Source organism: Scyliorhinus torazame, chromosome 1, assembly GCF_047496885.1.
Source record: "Scyliorhinus torazame isolate Kashiwa2021f chromosome 1, sScyTor2.1, whole genome shotgun sequence".
Taxonomy (NCBI): domain Eukaryota; kingdom Metazoa; phylum Chordata; class Chondrichthyes; order Carcharhiniformes; family Scyliorhinidae; genus Scyliorhinus; species Scyliorhinus torazame.
The window spans coordinates 262,013,665-262,035,015 of record NC_092707.1 but is presented as its reverse complement, the minus strand read 5'-3'; the positions used below and the strand labels follow the sequence as shown (position 1 = coordinate 262,035,015).

The following is a 21,351-nucleotide window of genomic DNA, read 5'->3' as shown; positions in this document are numbered from 1 at the left end:
AGAGGAGCACATTTTGGAGGCAGCCTGCAAGAAAAGGGAGAGGTCGTGGCAACATGGGAATCCTCCACCCAGTCCTTCAGCCTCGAAAGCAGCAGGGGATTCATCAGCTCCCCTCCCCACGTCAAGCGATCCAGCAGTAACCCAGCATCATCCATAATCATTTTTTAAAATTATAATTTTTCCAATTAAGGGGCAATTTAGCGTGGCCAATCCACCTACCCTGCACATCTTTGTGTTGTGGTGGCTCAGACCCAACCAAACACCGTGATAATCTGCAAACTCCATACAGACAGTGACCCGGGGCCGGAATCGAACCCGGGTCCTCGGCGCCATGAGGTAGCAGTGCTAACCACTGCACCACCGTGCTGCCCATCATCTGCAATCATGCAGCTCCCACCACATAATTGGGTTCACCCAATTGCCATGGACCGTGCCAGCTCCCCAACATCTTCTGGGCCCCCCAACGGGTGCGGAAATTGCAGGACTACATCCAGCCCAATATATGTTTTAAGAATCTATCTGGTTTTTGATTGGAATTCATTTACTGAGGGAACAGAATGTTTAGGACTGTTGCTTGGAGTCCGATGAACAGCTACTGATGTACGATGTGAACTTTTACCGGCAGGCAAATAGTGTTATCCTCAAGCCTCCTAACTTTGCAAGTCAGGAGCAGTCACGGTTTTATATTCGTGATGTATATTTACATGAACTTGTCAATAGATTGTTTATAAAACTAATGATTTTATTTGTAGGTCACCACCAATTCCCATTTAAGAAGGGGTTATCTGGAGGGGGACAACACTGACAATGTACCAGTATGTAGACTAAAACAGGAAGGAAGGAGAACTCCCTGTGCCTAAACAATAAAAATTCCATTCATACAACAGGATGTATTAAACTCAGTGTTCCCAAACAAAATAGTTCCCAGTAAAACACCAGTTAAGTGCCAGGAATGTGTTCATAGAATCCATACAGTGCAGAAGGAGGCCATTTGGTTCATCAAGTTTGCACCAACCCTCCAAAAGTCCACCCTACCTAGGCCCAATCCCTCACCCTATCCCCGTAACCTCACCCAACCGTTGGGACACCACAGGGCAATTTAGCATGCCAATCCACCTAACCTGCACATCTTTGGACTGTGAGAGGAAACCGGAGCACCCGGAGGAAACCCACGCAGACACGGGGAGAGCAAGCAAACTCCACACAGTCACTTGAGGTCGGAATCGAACCCAGGACCCTGGTGCTGCGAGGCAGCAGTGTCAACCACTGTGCCACCGTGCCGCCAAAAGTTTCACTGTATTAATTTATTGCTTTCCACGTGAGCCAAGTTACTCAGTTCACGTGATGAAGAAAATGAGTTATTTATTTCAACAGGCAGTGTGCATCTATTCTCAGCAAACTTGTCAGACTTTGAGTCAGTAATGGAACAAATTAAATACACAGTGAACTGACGAGGGGCTTTTTACAGTAACTTAATTGAAGCCAACTTGTGACAATAAGCGATTATTATTATTATTATGTCACTCATGCTTAACCAAAACCATGCATTTCTACCTCCCCCATTGCTGACCCCAGTTAAATGTGTCTATTAATAATTATTTCTTTCTACTTTCGTAATATAGTTCCTTTGTGTCCCCCCCACTACTTGAGAAAGCTGAACAGTTCATTACAACAGCGTAAGAAGTTGCCATTCAGGTGACTGCGGAAGCAAACTGTGCCCTCTTCTCTTCTTGGCAGAGCAGTTGTGCCATGCCACTGTGTGACCCACGGACTGGAAATAATTCATCCAGCTACCATCAAAATAAACCTTTGTACAGCATTTGCAGCCACTCCATTGAAAAGATTTGGAGCCAAATGAATGAGTCGTTGTGAATCATTCTGTTCGCAGTGTTCTAAAGACGCAGCAGCATGATGAATAATAACTTTGTTTTGTACCTTCCCCATGCAGCAGTGATGGGTCCAACAGCTCCATCATGTATTCAATCTCAATCTCCAACTCTGGCATGTCACACTGGGCTACTATGTAGGTCAGCAGAGGCAGGAAGTCGTCAGCTCCATATAGCCTCCCTGTTGGCAGTTACACAGATTAATCAGAATCAACATGTTTACTTCCTGTGATAACATACACCGTTCCTTACAGGATGAAATTAATTCCCAACCATCAAGATGGTTTCTGTACATTACATGTATATTAAACCATCTCATGGTTTCAGAATCAAATGCTTTACTGGCTGCCAATGGTATGACAGAGACACACCAGAGTACTTGTTCAAACTAGTGAAAGGCTTAATTTAGGGTCAATATCAGGGCGTTTTGCTTTTCATAAGGTTGTTCAAGCCAAAAAGCCCTGATTTTATCTGAAAATGAACTCTGTTCTTTTATATGCAACATTCAACTGTGATTGGTGCCTGTAAAGCCCTTCTACATGAATCAGGATCGGCACAATAGCCATTCCCATCCGTGCTGATCAAGTGATTTGGCATCTTTCATTGCATCAGCTCTCAGTTCTCAAACTCCCCAGAAGTATTTCAAATCTTGGTGTTTCAAAACCCCATAAATCAGACATCATCGTAGAATTTACAGTGCAGAAGGAGGCCATTCGGCCCATCGAGTCTGCACCGGCTCTTGGAAAGAGCACCCTACCCAAGTCCACACCTCCACCCTATCCCCATAACATAGTAACCCCACCCAACACGAAGGGCAATTTTGGACACTAAGTGGCAATTTATCATAGCCAATCCACCTAACCTGCACATCTTTGGACTGTGGGAGGAAACCGGAGCACCTGGAGGAAACGTGCAGACATGGTTCTGTGACTGGTTGTGTATTCTTATGCTGTACTATTTTTAAAATTACATCTTTGCTGTAGAAGCTGCCATGACAGAACAATGATTTCTGGCACTCGCTGTCTCATGATTTTGTACCGAAATAAGAATGAGGTGGCCGATTCCTGGAAGTTGCCTCCTTAAATATCAGGGACGGACTTCTGCCAGTGGGAAAAGAGAATCCCAACGGCCGGAGAATTCCAGCACCGATAAAACGACAGTCTGCTTGAACAAGCTGAGTAGAGATTTGAGATTACAGGGAATAGCAAGGAAACAAGATAACAATAGATAACTCCAATGGAGGAGCCAGAATTGGTGGAGGCATGAAGGACTAAATGGCCTTCCTCCTCACCAACACCGCTAAGATATCTATTAAGATTCCAAAATATGACTGCCAAGTGTCAATATAGGTGACTTGCAGGTGAAGCAGCAAGAGTCAGTGAAGCCCATTTGTGCTGCCACTTAACGTAGTAACTGCAGTGCTGGGTCACGGGTCACTGGGGAACACTGGATGTGGGATTGAAAATTCACATTGCTCCACCAGAGGGTGCTCTTTTAAGGACACCACAAGGCCATACGGTAGGAGCAGAAGGAGGCCATTCGGCCCATCGAGTCTGCTCCGCCATTCAACGAAATCATGACTGCTCTGAAATGATAATCCTCAATTCTACTTTCCCGCCTTATGCCCATAACCCTGGATTCCCTTACTGATTAAAAATCTGTCTATCGCAGCCTTGAATATACTCAATGACCGAGCCTCTCAAGCTCTTTGTGGTAAAGAATTCCACAGATTCACTACCCTCTGAGAGAAGAAATTCCTCCTCATCTCGGTCTTAAATGGGCGACCGCTTACTCTGAGATTATGCCCTCTGGTCCTAGACTCTCCCACAAGGGTTAACAACCTCTCAGCATATACCCTGTCAAGCCCCCTGAGAATTGTATATGTCTCAATAAGGTTGCTTCTCATTCTTCTAAACTCCATTGAGCACAGGCCCAACCTACTCAACCTCTCCTCATATGAACACAGTAAAGGTTGTATCCAGCTATATCCTCGACAAATTGGGAATAGCCAATACTTAAAGAAGCATTATTTTTGGTGGTGCTAACATAATTTGACTTAATCCCCTACTCCTCCACCCCAAGAAAAATAGAGGTTGAATGAGGCATGGAAATATATAATTTACTTACTGGAATATTATAATTATAATTACTAAAATCTTGTAACTGTAATAGTATAAGCAACAATAATTCAACAGTATTAGTGGGAGGCTGCTCATTGAAAGAGCTGTTCTAGTCCCCAGCCTGTGTTTAGCCACTTGCTTTATAAAAGCTATTATGGAATCTGCCTCAACTAATATTTCTCCTGGGAAACATGTGACTCAACAACTCACTGTGCACAAAATAAGCATTCTCTTATAATTCCCATTTGACACTTTGGATTCAGACTTTTATGGACAATTCTATCAGGTCAGTTCTTTACATTTGCTGTTGCAGGGTCAAAAAATCCCTTTTTCTCGAGCATCCTTTCATAACTTCCGTCCCTGATCCCAACGTCGGTACTATCTCCACGTCCTGAATATCTGTCCCCAAGTAGGAATCTCAAACATGGCAATATTCTAACTGTGGTTTAATCCAGTGAATCATGCAGGTTGAACATTACTTCTGTACTCTCTTCTCCTATGCCTCATTTTTGGTGTGGTTCATTATTTTTTTCTCCAAATTGTTCCCAGAAGCAAGTGAAAATGCACTAATAGGCATTTGCCTTGCTTTGGCTGTTGCTCTGTTAGTTCACTCGCTGTCCAAGAAATAAAGAAATGTTCCATTAATCTGCCCTCTCTTTTAGAAAGAAAAATTGGAGTAGTGCAGGCAAGGGCAAGGGCGAGAGGCGTAACACACAAATATGAGGGCATGCCTTGAAATATAAGATGCTCAGACCACTAACAAGAGTGACCAGCATTACTGAACCCCAGGGCATATCTAAAGCAGATCTTAAAATTTATAAAAAGAAAGTCCAGAGTGGTTCTCCTACCTGAAGGGGGCTAGCAGGGCCCCAGAGTACTCCACGCAGCTCTGCCTGCCGATACGGGGCCCTGCACTTCTGGTCGGGAATCCGCGCATGCGCACGGGGCAGCCTTTGGCTGCGGCCCCGCGTGTCATGGCGGACTCACAATGCGGAGCAGCCCCGACAATATAGGCCCCCCTGAGATTGCGCCCGCCCACTGATCGGTGGCCCCATATCGCTAGCCCCCCCCCCGGTGAAGGATCCCCCCTGCCCCCCACTAGATCGTTCCCGATAGGCAAAACGTGGTCAGAACCACGCCGTCGGGAGCTCGGCCAGTTTTCTTCGGTGAATCGCAGGTGGGGGGGGGGGGGGGGCCTCTGTCATTGGCCCCCAGACCATGCGCGATTTATGGCGATTCTCCAGGGACCGGAGAATCACGAGAGTGGTGTTGCGTCGGTTTTCGGCGTCAGTGTCCATTTTCCGCCCCCACGCCGATCGCGATTTTGCAGCAGAGGCTCGGAGAATCCCGTCCCATATGTTTTCCTAACACCTTTAACAAGTTGCTCTCTCAAATATGTGTCCATCTGTACGTCCAGGTCTCTTTCCTCTTCTATTTACTTTGAACTATTTGATCGTACATGTTCCCTTTATATTTACCCTTTCAAAAGGTATTATAATGACCAGGAAGCCAGCGGTATGAAGAACACATAATTTATTTAATGTGACATAAAGTCTGCCTACAGCAGTGAGTTATTTACACTTCACAGTGTCCCTTTTCGATAACCAACATGCCGGCTTTTCTGCTCGATCTTACAAGCCCCAGCTGAATGGGCCTCCGCCCACTAGGGGGAAAGCTCATATTCCACGAGCCCCATGGGGAGATCGATTATAGTATCCCTGTGGGCCTCGTGGGGCTTATTACAGGTATCATCTCATTGCTCTTTCTATTAAATTTTATTCAGCATCAACAAAACGTCTAAATCTTCAGAAATTGATAACAGCCATCTTAGTAGTAAGAAACACTCTATTTTTGTATTGTGCTCCCATACCTAAGTCTAATACCTCCCTTGTGGCAGCGTATGAACACTTTTTGAAAGTCAATACACAACATTATCTTTAATTAATGTGCTCTGTTATTTCAATGAAATTGATCTGACATGACTAGTTTTGTACAATGCTGTGCCGCTTGTCCTTAATTACACCACTCCTGGCACATTAGAAATATCTATTAACTGACTGTTATTTTAATGTCTAATTTAGTAAAATAACACCATACCTGAATTGGTCTCCATAACAGTGTAGATAACTTTACAGACCCTGAGCAGTAGACACACCTTCTTCTCGGGAGAATACGCCTTATGCATATTTGAAAACTTGTGCTTTATTTTATCCACGGTAACAGTGTCAGGGACAGCAGCATCTACTCCCAGCTCCTGAGGCACTTTCTGCTTAACGGAGAGCAGATTTTCTTTCAACTGCTTCCAGGAGCCATCAGAAATGTGAAATTGTTTCAAAGTTGCGTAGATGTAAGATTTCAGCGGCTTCAGGATGCATTTATGCATTGCTTTCTCCAAAACAAAATCTGGGAAAGATTTAAAAAAACAAGTTCAAAATCCAAATCAGGTGGAGTCTGGAAATAATACTGTCTAATAATAAATAATAACTCTAGGAGCGTTTCATAGCAAAGGAAACACATTAACATGTGTCACATAATTCTCCCTCTTTAAAAACAATGTTATGAAGAGAAAAGTTAACTGGTATTTATTGAACTTCCTACGCAACAAAGTATAGGAAAGTTTTCTTTCTTCTATAATGCAATGAAAGGACACAGTATTTCCTTTCATAACATCAAAGCAGAAAATTGTCAGATTTTGAAGTTTTGTAATACAGGTTGAGTATATTTTACCAGTAAATCTGAAAACCAAACACATCGAAAAACTGCAATTTTTTTTGAACCTCATCAATGTTTAGCGCAGGAAGTCTAGTTGTTTGTCTGCACTCTTTACCTCACTAGAAAAGAATGTTATTACAGGTACCCTGTATTTATTATTCAGTGACGCATCTTACTTTCTTAGCCATTTTATTTACTTTCTACCATCACTAACCTAGGTGTAGGCTATTGGCATGTAAGTTTATATCCGGATCCAATCACTGAAATGATCAGAAATGTAATTGGCACCAAGTGTCTCGGATAAAGGGTACACAAAAGACCATGGGCCTGATCTACCGGCACGCTGCGCCCAAAAAGCAGCACACTGTGGTGCAACATGGCTGGTAAATGACGGGAGACCCCGCTCCCGGGATCTACCCGGCTCACCATGCATAGCAAGATCTAACGGGATCTTGCGAGATGTCGCGATGTGAAGCCCACCCATTGTGGGCAGGATCACTTTTTGGCAAATCTGCATATTAGATCAAGACAGCCAGTCTCACTTTAATATTTATATCCCTGAGGTAACCAAGGAATTGAAATCTAACCCCTTCATCATAGAGATCTCAGGCAAGCGCTGTTCAGTGCTGGTCTTCGCAAATGGGGACCAGACGGAACGGCACTCGGAGGGTCGTCTCCCAGGAGGTCCGAGGCCCCCAGGTGCTTGCCCTCTGGGCAGGGTGGCAGTCTGGCACTGCTGGTGTCACCTGGTCACCCTGGAACTGCCAAGGTGCCCTGTAGGCACTGCCAGCATTTCAGTGCCAAGGTGCCAAGCGCAGTCGTGATTTGGCCGGTGAGTGCACTACATGGGGGGGGGGGGGGGTAGTAGTGAGATGCGGCTTGGAGGGGGTTCGGGGGTCGCGTCAGGAGCTCGAGTGATCGTGACGCCCTTTAAAATGGGTGTCCCGATCGCTGTCTGCACGGAGGAGTTTGACGAGCGGGGCTCCTCAGTGCAGGAAACAGGATTAAGATGGCCTTGGCTGCGCATTCCTCGCTGAGGCCCCGTATCTAGCCGGAGTCATATTATATAGCTTTGTTTCTCTGCGCCGTGAGCAATGGGAAACACACAGCTAAATTCACTGACTATGGGACATAGTTCCCATTTGGTTAAATCGTGCCCTATTTCAGAGAAATGTCATTATGCCCAGCTATTTGACATGAAGCAATTCAGCATGGATGGTGAATTCAGTATTGGTGTCAAACCAGGCTTGGTAGCACTTCCGGCTCAGAGTCTCACTCAGGGAACTAAATATTAAAATGAGACTCTGCCACATCGGGAGCTCTGCTACTGGCGGTAGAGTATTCAGCGTTGGGTGTCAATTCCTTTCCGATGCTCCGATCCCCTGCTGGCGTCAGGGTCAGGGATCGCATCAGCAGGAGGAAGCAAATTGGTCATTAAGACCCATTTGCGTCCTATTAACGGAAGGCTCCATATTCTTTGGGCCTGCATAATTCTCCAGTCTTCGGGCCTGCAAATTAAGTGGGCAAAAATTGATGTCGGTGTGGGTATTGACAAACATAGCCCTGAAACGGTGGACCTCACGGTGGGCCAAGGGGAAAATCTCTGCCCCAAAGTCCATCGGAGGGCCACTCTCCCCCTCCCCCCAACACTTTGAGTGGATTTAAAGTTGTTGAAGTCGGCTGTGAAACCAACAGAAACCTCTTAACAGTCGTTGATGTGGTACAGGAGCTGTCAATTACAGCAAAATCTTTAGAAACATTTCCCTTAGTTTCACAGCAGTCTACTTCAAAGCCACTGAAGTGTGAAAGGAGATGAATGAAACAATGCAGACAGCTGAATGTGTATGGAAGCTGTCAATCACAGCCGAGTGACAGCAATTTCACAGAGAAATTAATGAATGGCTTGCAGGTCAAAGATCTGAAGGGGTTTAAACCCAGCTGACCGGTTTTCTCTTTCCAAGAATTGACAGTTTCTGCTTCCTCTGCCTGAGCCAGCAGATGTATTACAAAGGTGAGTTTTAAAGCAGTGATGTTTTCACTGTCTCTGTCTGGACTGCTCTCTAGTTTCCAGACAGGGGTCTCTCTAATTAGGGGTCTCTGGTACGGGTCTCTTTAATAATGGGGTCTCTGGCGGGGGTCTCTTAATGAGGGGGTCCCTTTAATTAGGGGGTCTCTGGAGGAGATCTTTTTAATTAGGGGGTTTGTGGGGGGGGGGGAATTGTGTCGTCCTCATATTGTTGAGGGGGTTTATCCAGAAAGTCCCGGGGGGGGGGGGGGGTTGAATTGCGTTGGGGGGGGGCGGGGGGGGCGCGAAGGGGGGCTGCCGGACCTCGCTGTTGGGCCACCCACTCAAATTGGCGGTCCAATAGTGGGACTCCATTGCAATCCTCGCCATGCGTGAGTGCAACTCAGGTGCGATTCAGCTCTGGCAGGGGAACATAGGGTGCGATGCTCCAAAATGGAGACTAAGTGTTCGCGCGTCATGAACGCCGTCGCGTTTCACGACCGCGTGAAACAGGTGTGGGGACAACCGATTCTGGCCCCCACAGGGGCCGCTCCAGCCTCCCTTCCCGGCGCCAAATGAGTGTCGCGCCAACCCGCGCATGCACGTTGGGCCACGACAACCCACGCATGCGCGGGGGACTTCTTCAATGCTCAGGCCCCGACGCAACATGGCGTGGGGGTTCTGGGGCCGGAAGCGGAACAAAGTAGGCCTGGGGGAGAGGCTAGCCCGCCGATCGGTGAGTCCCGATCGCGGACCAGACCCCATGGGAGCCGCCCCCCCCCCCCCCTCCTCCATGAAGGAGCGCTTCTCCCTGCCCTACAGGCCGTCCCCCGACCCTTCGCGTAGAGTTCATGCAGGCAGTGACCAGGGGTGAACGGCGCCGTTTCCGCGCGGCCGCTCGGCCCATCCAGCCTGGGGAATCGGCGGCCTGCGACCGTCGCCGCGCCAAATGCGCTGGCACACCTCGGAGAATCGCACGCTGGTGGTGTGACGTCGTTAAGCCGATTCTCCGGCCTGGCGCGGGGCTCGGAGAATCGCACCCATAGTCTCCCAAACGGAGAATCCTGCCTGGGATGTTGTGGGTTCAAATCCAATACCCAGACTGACACTTCTGTATAGTATTGAGGGAGTTCTGAACTTTCAGAGATGGTGGGCGCTATTCTCCCCTCCGCCCCCCCCACCCACACCGGGGGTGAGAATCGTCGGGGCGCCGTGCGAATCGCACCACGCCATCCCGACCCCCGCACGCGATTCTCCCACGCCCCGGAAACCAGCGGCACACGATTCGCACTGGGCCGCTCGGAGAACCGGCGACCGGTGATTCTTCGGCCGGATGGGCCGAGCGGCTGCTATGACACGAAAGGTTCCAGCCAGCGCCGTCCACCCCTGGTCGCTGCCGGCAGGAACTCTGCGGGAACGCTGGGGGAACGCTGGGGGTGGGGGGACGGCCTGTGGGGGCGGGGTGGGGGGCTCCTTCACCGGGGTGGCCTCTCATGGGGTCTGGCCCGCGATCAGGGCCCACCGATCGGCGGGCCGGCCTCTCCATGCCCCTCCCCGGGCCTACCTACTTCCGCGCGCGGCCCCAGAACACCGGCTCCGTGTTGGTGAGGGACCAGCCTGCGTAAGTCGTTCCCCACGCATGCGCAGGATGACGCGGCCCAACTGCACATGCACAGGATTGGGCTGCCCCAACTGCGCATGTGCGGGATGGCGCGGCGCACATTTGGCGCCGCGTAAGGACGCTGGAGATGCGTGAACCGCTCCAGCGGCATGCTTACCCCTGTGGGGGCCAGAATAGGTCGGGTCCGGGCCCTGTTTGCGCCATCGTGAAACGCGACGGCGTTCACGACGGCGCGAACACTTCGCCTCAATATCGGAGTTCAATATCGGAGAATCGCCCCCGCAGTCTTTAAAGTTGTGATGATTAACACATGTTCCATCTGCCCTTTCAGGTGCAAGTGAAGGATCCTACTGTAGTACTCAAGGAAGGGGGGTCGGTTTTGTTTAGTTGGCTGGACAGCTGGTTTGTGATGTAGAGGTTATTCATGAAAGCCCCTCCTTCTCAACCTTGCCCCAGAAAAGCTGCATAGCCGTACAGAGACCTGAATTAATCTACAGTGAAAACCATTACAGACTGGAAACATAAACCTCGAACTGGAAGCCTAGACTGAAGAAAGGTGTGCTAGAAAACAACCATCTGAAGCAAAGACACTTATCCTTTATACTTTTATCATTATTTTTACCCCTCTTTTCCTCTCTGTGTTTGTCTGTCTTGTATGTGTGTGTAGAGGGTGGGCAAGTTTAAGTGGGGAGGTCAAGGATTACATAGGAACATAGGAATTAGGAGCAGAAGTAGGTAATTCAGCCCTTCGAATCTGCTCTGCCATTCAATCAGATCATGGCTGATCTCTTCCTGGACTGAAAGCCACCTCCCCTACCTGTTTCCCATATCCCTTTAACCCATTTTAAAATCAGAAATATATCTATGTCCTTTTTGAAACCATTTAATGATTCTGATTCCACTGTTCTATGAGGCAGTGAGTTCCACAAATTCACCACCCTCTGCGAGAAGTAGTTCCTCCTCATCTCAGTTCTAATAATAGTTAACTTGTTGCATCTGCTGCATATTTAATTATAGTTTTTGTTATTAATACAGTTTATTGCGTTTTAATTTTACAAACCTGGTGACTGTAGTTATTGGGCAGCCAAGGGTCAAAGACTTTGGGTGTTTTCTAAGAATTATTTATTAATTTCAATTGTGTTGTGACTCAGGGTCAAGTGGGGCTGGAATTCATTGCGCACTAGCCCAGGGGATTGTAACACCAGTTTAGCTTCTAAAATTGGATAGTTGTAACTGTCTCATTGAGTAGTACTCTGCGTACAGTGTAGTTTAGGTTATAAGTATACGGTTTGAAAACGTATTACATTCTCTTGACACCACAGAGACACAAATATATATATATATATATATATTTTTTTAAATTTAGAGTACCCAATTATCTTTTTGCCCAATTAAGGGGCAATTTAGCATGGCCAATGGGTTTTGGCACATCTTTGGGTTGTGGGGGTGAGACCCATGCAGACACGGGGACAGTAGAACATACAGTGCGGAAGGAGGCCATTCGGCCCATCGAATCTGCACCGACCCACTTAAGCCCCCACTTCCATCCTATCCCCGTAACCCAATAACCCCTCCTAACCTTTTTAGATACTAAGGGCAATTTAGCATGGCCAATCCATCTAACCTGCACGTCTTTGGACAGTGGGAGGAAACCGGACGGGCACCCGGAGGAAACACACGCAGACACAGGGAGAATGTGCAAACTCCACACGGACAGCGACTCAGGGCCAGGATCGAACCCGGGTCCTCAGCGCCGTAGGCAGCAGTGCTAACCACTGGGCCACCGTGCCACCCTAAGACACAAATATTTAACTCAAATGAATTTAATGAATCTAAAAAAAACTCCTAAGTTCTCCAACTGTGTGGTGCCAAATAACTTGAAATAGGAATTGGTGCTGTTTAGAAGAATGGACCGTCATTTGCATCAAAATGGCGGCAACATTAGAGAGAACAACAAAAACTTGCATTTATATGGGCCGTTCAATAACGCAAATAATGGTGCTTCATGAAAGAATCCAGCCAAAAATTGACAAAGCCACAAAGGGAGCAATTTAGACAGATGGGGTTGAAGGGCCATCCAATAAGGGGAGCGAGAGGTTTAGGAGGGAATTCCATAACTTAGAGCCGAGACGGCTAGAGGCTCAGTCACAAATGGGGTGAAGGATGTGGGGGATGGGTGAGAGGCCAAAGTTGAAGATAAACAGAGTTCTCAGAGAGCTGTAAAACAGGCAGAGAGAGTGAGTAGACTGGGACTATACTCATTGAAATTTAGAAGAATGAGGGGGGACCTCATAATAAAATTATGAAGACAGAAGCAGGGAGATTGTTTCCACCGGCAGGTGAAACTAGAACTAGGGGACATTCCCTCAAAATAAGGGAAAGTAGATTTAGGACTGAGTTGAGGAGAAACCTTTTCACCCAAAGGGTCGTAAATCTGTGGAATTCTCTGACCAGTGAAGCAGTTGAGGCTTCTTCGTTGAATGTTTTGAAGGCAAAGATAGATAGATTTTTGAACAGTAAAAGGAATTAAGGGTTATGGTGAGCGGGCGGATAAGTGGAGCTGAGTCCACAAAAAGATCAGCCATGATCTTATTGAATGGAGGAGCAGGCTCGAGGGACCAGATGGCCTACTCCTGCTCCTAGTTCTTATGTTCCTAGGAGGTTATAAAGATAAAGAGGGCCATGCCATGGAAGGATTTAAATACAGGAGGGAGATGTTAAAATTGAAGTGTTTGGGAACTGGAAATCAGTGTCGGCAGAGGAGTAGAGGTTGAATGGAACTTGTTGGGAGTTACGATATGGGCAGCAGAGTTTTGGATGATTTGTAATTTTTATATCACTGTGATTTATATCATTGCATTGAGTGTTCATAATGTGGAAGAAAAGGTTTTCCATTCTTTTTTTCAATGTTGATGCTGCCTCTCAGACAATTCATCACAATGGTGTGTTCGAAACTGGAAAGGTAAGCTGGGGGAGGAGATCGAGGAAGGTTTGTGGGCTGATGCCCTAGGTAGGGTTAATTCCTCCTCCTCATGTGCTAGGCTCAGCCTGATACAATTTAAGGTGGTTCACAGAGCGCACTTGACGGGGGCGAGGTTGAGTAGGTTCTTTGGGGTAGAGGACAGATGTGGAAGGTGTTCAGGGAGTCCGGCGAACCATGTCCACATGTTTTGGTCATGCCCGGCACTGGAGGGGTTCTGGAGAGGAGTGGCGGGAGCAATATCCCAGGTGGTGAAAGTCCGGGTCAAGCCAAGCTGGGGGCTAGCAATATTCGGAGTAGTGGATGAGCCGGGAGTGCGGGAGGTGAAAGAGGCCGGAATTCTGGCCTTTGCGTCCCTAGTAGCCCGGCGAAGGATCTTGCTATTGTGGAAGGAGGCGAAGCCCCCTAGACTAGAGGCCTGGATAAACAACATGGCTGGGTTCATAAAGCTGGGGAGGATTAAGTTTGCCTTGAGAGGGTCTGCGCAGGGGTTCTACAGGCGGTGGCAACCGTTCCTAGACTACCTCGTGGAGCGTTAGAGGAAGGTCGGTCAGCAGCAGCAGCAACCTTGGGGGGGGTTTTGTGAAGCACCGTCAATATGACGCGAGGCAGGTTGAGGTAATATCAATTGAAGGCTTTATTAAGCAGAACTTTATCCCCAGCAGCGTGGTTACAGAATGCAGCTGCTGAGGGAAATGGAGGGAAAAGCTGGGTTCTTATACCGGCATTTCTGGGTGGAGTCCAGTAGGTGGCAGTTCCTATCAGGACCTGGCATCCCTCCACCAATAGCCTGTCGACACGTGGTGTACTGTATTACCCCTAATACATACCACCACGGGTGGAGGGGGGGGGGGGGGGGGGGGGGGCACGAGAGATTGTTTGAGGAGATGGATGAGCAGGAGATAACATGGAGGGTGGGGGAAACTGGCATGTGCGGGCGAGAGCCAGTGTATAAGGCTATGTAAATATACCATTTTGCCATGTATATATCTTGCTCAGTGTTATTTTGTTACGGGGGGGGGGGTTATTGTTTGTAAGGGGAAAAAATTGTGTTGTTAAAAAACTTTAATAAATATACTTTAAAAAAAATAGAACCTGGAAAGGTAATGTGGCACGAACACACACAATATCACACGTCATGGACACCTCACACACTTTACATGCACATCACACACATGCATACACATGTCACACACACAACACATCACATGCATGCACATACATCTTGCACACATGCACTCGTCGTGCGCACACACTCTCACCACACACACACACGTTTCACACACACACATCACATATCTCACACACACAAACATATGTCTCACATGCACACACAACACCTGACTCACACGCACACCATACATGTCCCACACGCGCACACACTTGTCAGGCACACACACAACACACGCCACACACACATGTCACATAAGCAAGTAAGTAAAGTCAGTGAAGTTTGGCACTATATTTTTATTATTGTAATAGCAAGGCAAAATTAAAAACTGGATGAAGCATGAGAGCTGCATTAATAATAATAATCGCTTATTGTCACAAGTAGGCTTCAATGAAGTCACTGTGAAAAGCCCCTAGTTGCCACATTCCGGTGCCTGTTCGGGGAGGCAGGTACAGGCCTTGAACCCGCGCTGCTGGCCTTGTTCTGCATTACAAGCCAACTGTTTAGCCCACTGTGCTAAATCAGCCCCATTAGTAGTCTATCCTGCTGCAGATCAACATTTACAGTGGAGAACATTGATCAGCAGCAACGGTGGTTTCATAAATGGATGTTTAATGCAGATTGCTTCTTTCAGAGACTGAAATTGATTAATTAAAATGAGGTAACAACCGGCCCTGTTTTAGGAGCTTGCAACTTAGTTAAGTGTAGGTGGAGGAAGGAGGGGACAGGCCATTGTCTTAATCTCTGCCAGAAGCCTGCACGAGTCCACTTCTGGCACTGATCAGGACTTCAAAAATCAATCTTCCTTCCTCCCCCAGTAGTTAAAGGCACACTTGTGAAACTTGGCTTTAATGGCCTTTATCCATCTCACGTCGACAAGCCTACCCGACTGGCCATCACTCAGGATTCCAAGGTTTACTAATCCTATAGTCTCTTCAAGCAGCCTCAGCCTAGCTGAACAGGAGAGGGACAGCAGCGTAAAAGTTAACAAGTTTTATTTACTTGCTCGTTCTAGCAGTTCCTGAAGGTGGTTGGGTAATTCAGTTTCTGTAAAAACATCAGGGCAGCCAAAACCAAATGACATAACTACTTGGCAGGAGACAGTATTGTCCTGATTATTTTTAGAAACTGAAGTCTGTGGTTAGCATTCATACCAACTTTTGCTGAGTCTTTTTTTTTGGTTTAACATTATCCATATTCCCTCCAATTTTGGAATTGCAAAAGAAGATCCTGGAACTATACAACAGGTCCAAAGAGCATCATTTTGGAATTGGTTAATTTAAATACAAAACTAAGCATAAACAGAGCAAAGACGAGTTGAGGTTTTAGGTCTGGGCCTTTCATCAGAACTGAGTCAGCTGCTGGTGCTCAGATGAAGGGTTTCTCCTAGAAATGTTGTTAAGTTGCTTGCTCCTTTTTCTGCTTTCATTTCAGATTTCTGATTCTTTTTATACCACCCTCGCAATTCTGGGATCTTTAAAAGTTACCTGAGCATCTTAATGGGTGCCAGACCCTGCAATTTAATAACATTTTGATTGGACTGCTTGCTTCCTGCTTCAAAGACGGCTAAATCTGTTCACCAGATGACAAAGTGTGCTTAGTCAGCCACTTCATTTCTCTCAAGCCCCTGTGACTTATTCGAGTTATTAGACATGGTGTTGTTAGGGCCAAGTGCTGGGCGCACAGAGCAAATCCTTAAAAGGGGAAATTTACGCAGAACGGAGCAAAACTATGGTTAGCATGTGTCTTTTTCTAACTATAAAAAAAGGGCAAGATACTGCTCGAATAAAAATAAGGAGCCATAGATTTTAGCAATTTTTTTTTACATATACACACACAACACAAAGTATCAGTGTGCATCTTGCAGACCGTTCATCTTTGGATCTTCTCTCCCTCTATGCAGGGTGGTAAATAGTTTTCTCTTTGTCACGTTGGAAATGGCAATTTCTCGTTAGATGAGAACTGAATCTACATCCTGCAACTGCAGGCGAGTCTGGCTTGGCAATCGGTCTCTATGCTCCATTAACATTGCCAGTGCATCTGTACTGGAACAATTTGGCTGGGGTTTGGCAATTTATCGAAACAAAACATTATTTACACTTTTGACTAAACAACTTCTTGCTCAAACAGCTCATTGTAACAAATATTATTCTAGCTAGAATTAAATAACCTACAATTCACTGCTGATTTTCGTCTTTTGGATAATTTACAAAACTGAAAACCAATAAAAAGGCACTTACTTCTCTTGAGCTAACTTGAGCTGACACATTTTATGGGTATTGCCAATTTTTCTACAACAGTTACTAATCCTTGCAAGAAAACATCTTTTCATCTATACCCTAAACACTAAAACTAGAAACGTATGCCATACTCAAAGTAGAACCTCACGAGAAGCTCTGTCCTATTGTACTTAGAACCTGTATAAAATGGTTCTGTGATGAATGTATTGACATAACCAGATATGTTACATATAATTAAAACTTGTTTTATAATTTCAGAGACTATTTTACAAGCAGCTTTTGAGTGAGAACCATATGGGTCCAATACATACAACCAATGCCGCAAACCTTTTAATAGAAAATGAGAGGATAGAACAGAAGACAGAGAAAGGAGCAAGAGTGTGCCATTCAGCCCTTCAAACCTGCCTAATAGGAGCGGCCTTCAGGAATACATGTTTGAGAAACTTTGTTTACAAAGAGGGAAAATGCCAGCAAATATTGTATTCCACAGTTGCGGCAGTATCACACACAAGTGATTTATTTCAACATGATTTACACCACTGGATCGTGAATTTATTGCGCCTCTGAATTAAGCCTCTTGAAACAGAAAAGAGCTCGCTCTCAGTTGCAGACAAGGTTGTGTGTTTTTGTTTCCTAAGAGCCTCTTTTAAGACAATTGCAACATTTTAAATTCTTCATACACCAATCTTAATATCCCTGCCAGCCTCCGTTTAAAGGCAGGCTCTGAGGCATTTGCAAGAGGCACAAAAGGGAACTGTGCTCCCCCTTCATTAATGTCCACAGTAAATCTCAACACATGAAAAGAAACTCAAGTGCCTCCTCCAGAAGTTAACTATTTCTATACATCATAGCAGTGTATCTTAGCAAATCATGGGGAGGGGTGGGGGGGTGCAATTTACTTTTAAACATCAAAAGACAGCAGCAAGAATCTACTCACCTATTTCCTCTTCTGGGATGAGGGATTCTATTGGTGGGTCCAACTCTGAGCTCTGGATCAAGTAACTTTTAACCTGGGTCATGAACTGACGAATAGTGAGCAGCATGTCTGTGCTGGAGACGTGGCAGTCCTTGTTCTCCTTGAAAAAGCTGATGTAGTCCTGAATCAAGCACCCAAAGTATGTGCGTTTATCCTGGGACATTTCTGCAATTTTCTTAATCATTCGCTTCTCCGGCGTCATGAACGAGCTGAATACTCCACTAACCTTTTGTATGTGCAACTTTACAATTTTAGGCAAGACAAAGGAACTGTGCTTTTTCTTTTTAGGGGTGCAAGGTGGGGGGGCAACCTCCTGGTCACTCTCAGCGTCCGAATCCTCCAAGCTGCTGTTTGTGTCACCTTCGTGATTATAAGGACAATTGCGCTCAACATCCATAGTGCTGGAATCCGATTCTGTAGAAGTGGTCGACATGCTCATGTCGCTAAGTCGCTGTCTCTCTTTGATTTCGAGAATTTGAGTACTGATATTTCCAGCTGATCCTTCACCACTATAAGTCAAGTTGTGCAATGTCTGAGCCTCACCCTTGCTTCCAGCAGTTACTGCCTCCTCTGCTGTGTAATCAAAACTTTCCTGCGCAGCTCTCAGCGTAGGTGTCGAGTTTCTTTCCATCTCTGAACTATTTGCCTGCTTCTTGATGCGGGGCGGTGGGATCGGAACAGTTTTTGTCCCTGGGTGTTTCAACGTGCCAACATCTTCACCTGCGTGACTGCTGCGCCTCGCTGGGCTGCTGCTCTGGTTCATATTCAGGCTCAGCCGAGGTGGTGGCGGCCTGGGTGGGGGAGAATAGGGCCTCCTCGTCTCCCTGGATTTTGCACACTGCCTTTTTAGGCTGCCGTTAATATCTTTGCTGTGCACTTCCAAAAAAAGGGGATTTATAAAGCACAAAGCACCATTGGTCTGGCTGCATTCCAGCTCTGAAGGCGTCCGTGTTCGTATGGAATGCACTCCATTTAAGAGGGAGGGCTGCTTCGTTTCTGCACATCGGCTGCCTGTGCTAGGAGGACTGGTACGGGGTGCAGGATTCTTGGCTACTCTCTTGTACACAGGAGAACTCCAGAACTCTGAAACAAAAGAATGTCATAAAGTTGAGAACAGATGGGCTTTAGTTTCCATTCAGCCTACGTCATTACGGATCAGAAATTAACCCTGTAAGGGACAGCTATGTCACTATTACTGGATTCCACAGCAACATCTTCAAAAGGCCACTTTTGAAAGTGGAAGCGATTCCAGTGACAAACTCAAATCCGTTCAAAATCAGAACGATCAAGTCCTACCTTATGCAAAGCACCATTCGCAAATGCAATCAAAGTTTATTTGATTCTGGCTTTAGGTGTGGGGCGGACGGTTGTCCATTATATCAGTTTTTGGCCACTTCTGAATGAATGAGTATTTTCTACTGATCAAAGACCCCACAGTCTCACAATCCCGTACTTCCCAGCAGAATCTGTGGACCTAAAGTGTACTCACCCAGACCCAAGAATGCAATTGCTTCCAGCTCTGTCTCAGTCTTGGCAGCAATGATTCCTTGAGGCAATTTTAAAGGGAAAGGCAGCACATCCCTTTTGGGGGAAAACAAAACGAAAGCCAGAAATTAATGTCGCAATATTGAATCCAGATGAGTAAGTCAGACAAGCCGTCAGAGATATTTTCGGAACACAAGGACAGAAAATGTGGAAAGTCCCAAGAAAGTTTTTGCTGGCACACCTGAGCATTATACCACAAAAGAAATTCTCTCACAATAATACGTATAATTCCTTTGTACTCGGGTAAATATCGACCAGGCCTCCAGACAAGTATTCATCACAGCAAAGTTTGCAGCTTTCCCTTTAGCATCCTTTCAAATTCAAAATATAAACTTTTCTTATTTAGAACCAAATTGGTATGCGAGTTGAACTTAAAACGCTGTTTAGACATTGCAGTGCTCAATGAATCATACTATACACCAGGTGTTTGAGAACGCAGTCTAACAGTGGTGCCACGATAAATTTACCTCAAAATCACAGTGCCGAGAAGCATAAACAAACACTGACTGTGCACGTGACTAACTGATCAGCACACTATTCATCTGCAGCATGAAATCATCAACTGGTCATACCCGACGAATTATAAAATGCATGGGGAAGTGAGACACATATCTGATAATGTCACCAAGGGACGCACGCATACAGAACGAGCGACATATTGCTATTGATACAGCTCTTGATTAGCAGGTGGACCAAATTCTCCTGAAAATCTGTCCCACTCATCAGTTTAACAAAATTCACTTTTATAACTTCACCTCTCTGTATAAGACCTAGAGTACGATTTAATGGGAAAAAGAGAGTCCCATTTTGGCTGTGTTTAGCGGGGTGTTTCCCGGTGATTGCAGCGGCGAGAACGACCATGCTATTAAACGGGACTCTGCTTCTTTTTGGGTCTCGGCAAGTAGCGCCCCATCGAGGCCGCACTTTGGCTAATTTCCTGCACTAGTGAGCTCACTCGCCGGTGCAGGAAGAGATCAGGGCGCCGATCTCTCGGCCCCACACCGCAGCCTCTGGACCGTCCCAACTTATCAATTAGGGGGTCCACGAGTCCCCCCGTACCCAACCTCATCAGGAGAAGGCACCCTCGGGCCTGATTCCTGGCAAGGGCAACCTGGCACATGGGTACCATGGCACTTCCAGCCTGGCACCCTGGCAGTGTCCATGTCAGCCTGGCAGTGCCACTTGGGCACTCCCATGTGACACTGCCAAGGTGCCGAGGTAGCAGGGGAGTGCTAGGGTACCACCCTGCCCAGAGCCCGACCACCCAGGGGCCTTCAGTAGCCAGGGAACCCCCCAAAGTGCCATTACGATTGGTCCATGTTTATGGAAACCAGTGGGTTTTTTTTAATTAAATATTTTATTGAAAATTTTTGGTCAACCAACACAGTACATTGTGCATCCTTTACACAATATTATAACAACACAAATAACAATGACCTATTTTATAAACAAAAAATGAATAAATAATAAATAACAAAAATGAAAACTAGCCCTAATTGGCAACTGCCTTGTCACAAGTAACACTCTCCAAAAATATAATTTAACAGTCCAATATATAATTATCTGTAGCAACGACCTATACATACTATACAGTATATATTAACAACCCTGAGAGTCCTTCTGGTTCCTCCTCCCCCCCCCCCCCGATCCTGGGCTGCTGCTGCTGCCTTCTTTTTCCCATTCCATCTATCTTTCTGCGAGGTATTCGACGAACGGTTGCCACCGCCTGGTGAACCCTTGAGCCGACCCCCTTAGGACGAACTTAATCCGCTCTAGCTTTATAAACCCCGCCATGTCATTTATCCAGGTCTCCACCCCCGGGGGCTTGGCTTCTTTCCACATTAGCAATATCCTGCGCCGGGCTACTAGGGACGCAAAGGCCAAAACATCGGCCTCTCTCGCCTCCTGCACTCCCGGCTCTTGTGCAACCCCAAATATAGCCAACCCCCAGCTTGGTTCGACCCGGACTCCTACTACTTTTGAAAGCACCTTTGTCACCCCCATCCAAAACCCCTGTAGTGCCGGGCATGACCAAAACATATGGGTATGATTCGCTGGGCTTCTCGAGCACCTCGCACACCTATCCTCCACCCCA

The 21,351-nt window shown here is 46.5% G+C and overlaps 1 protein-coding gene across 4 annotated transcripts in view; it reads right to left on the bottom strand.

Annotated features, from left to right (window-relative positions):
- Positions 1-21,351, bottom strand: part of LOC140421113 (ras and Rab interactor 2-like) — a 195,618-nt gene that overhangs the window by 13,409 nt on the left and 160,858 nt on the right. For all 4 annotated transcript variants that reach the window (XM_072505530.1, XM_072505548.1, XM_072505522.1 and 1 more), the window contains 4 exons: positions 19,201-19,292; positions 17,673-18,794; positions 6,104-6,409; positions 1,936-2,067 (listed from right to left, as the gene is read on the bottom strand). In XM_072505530.1, the coding sequence (XP_072361631.1) occupies positions 1,936-2,067; positions 6,104-6,409; positions 17,673-18,794; positions 19,201-19,292 (1,652 nt within the window). The remainder of the gene's footprint in view (positions 1-1,935; positions 2,068-6,103; positions 6,410-17,672; positions 18,795-19,200; positions 19,293-21,351) is intronic.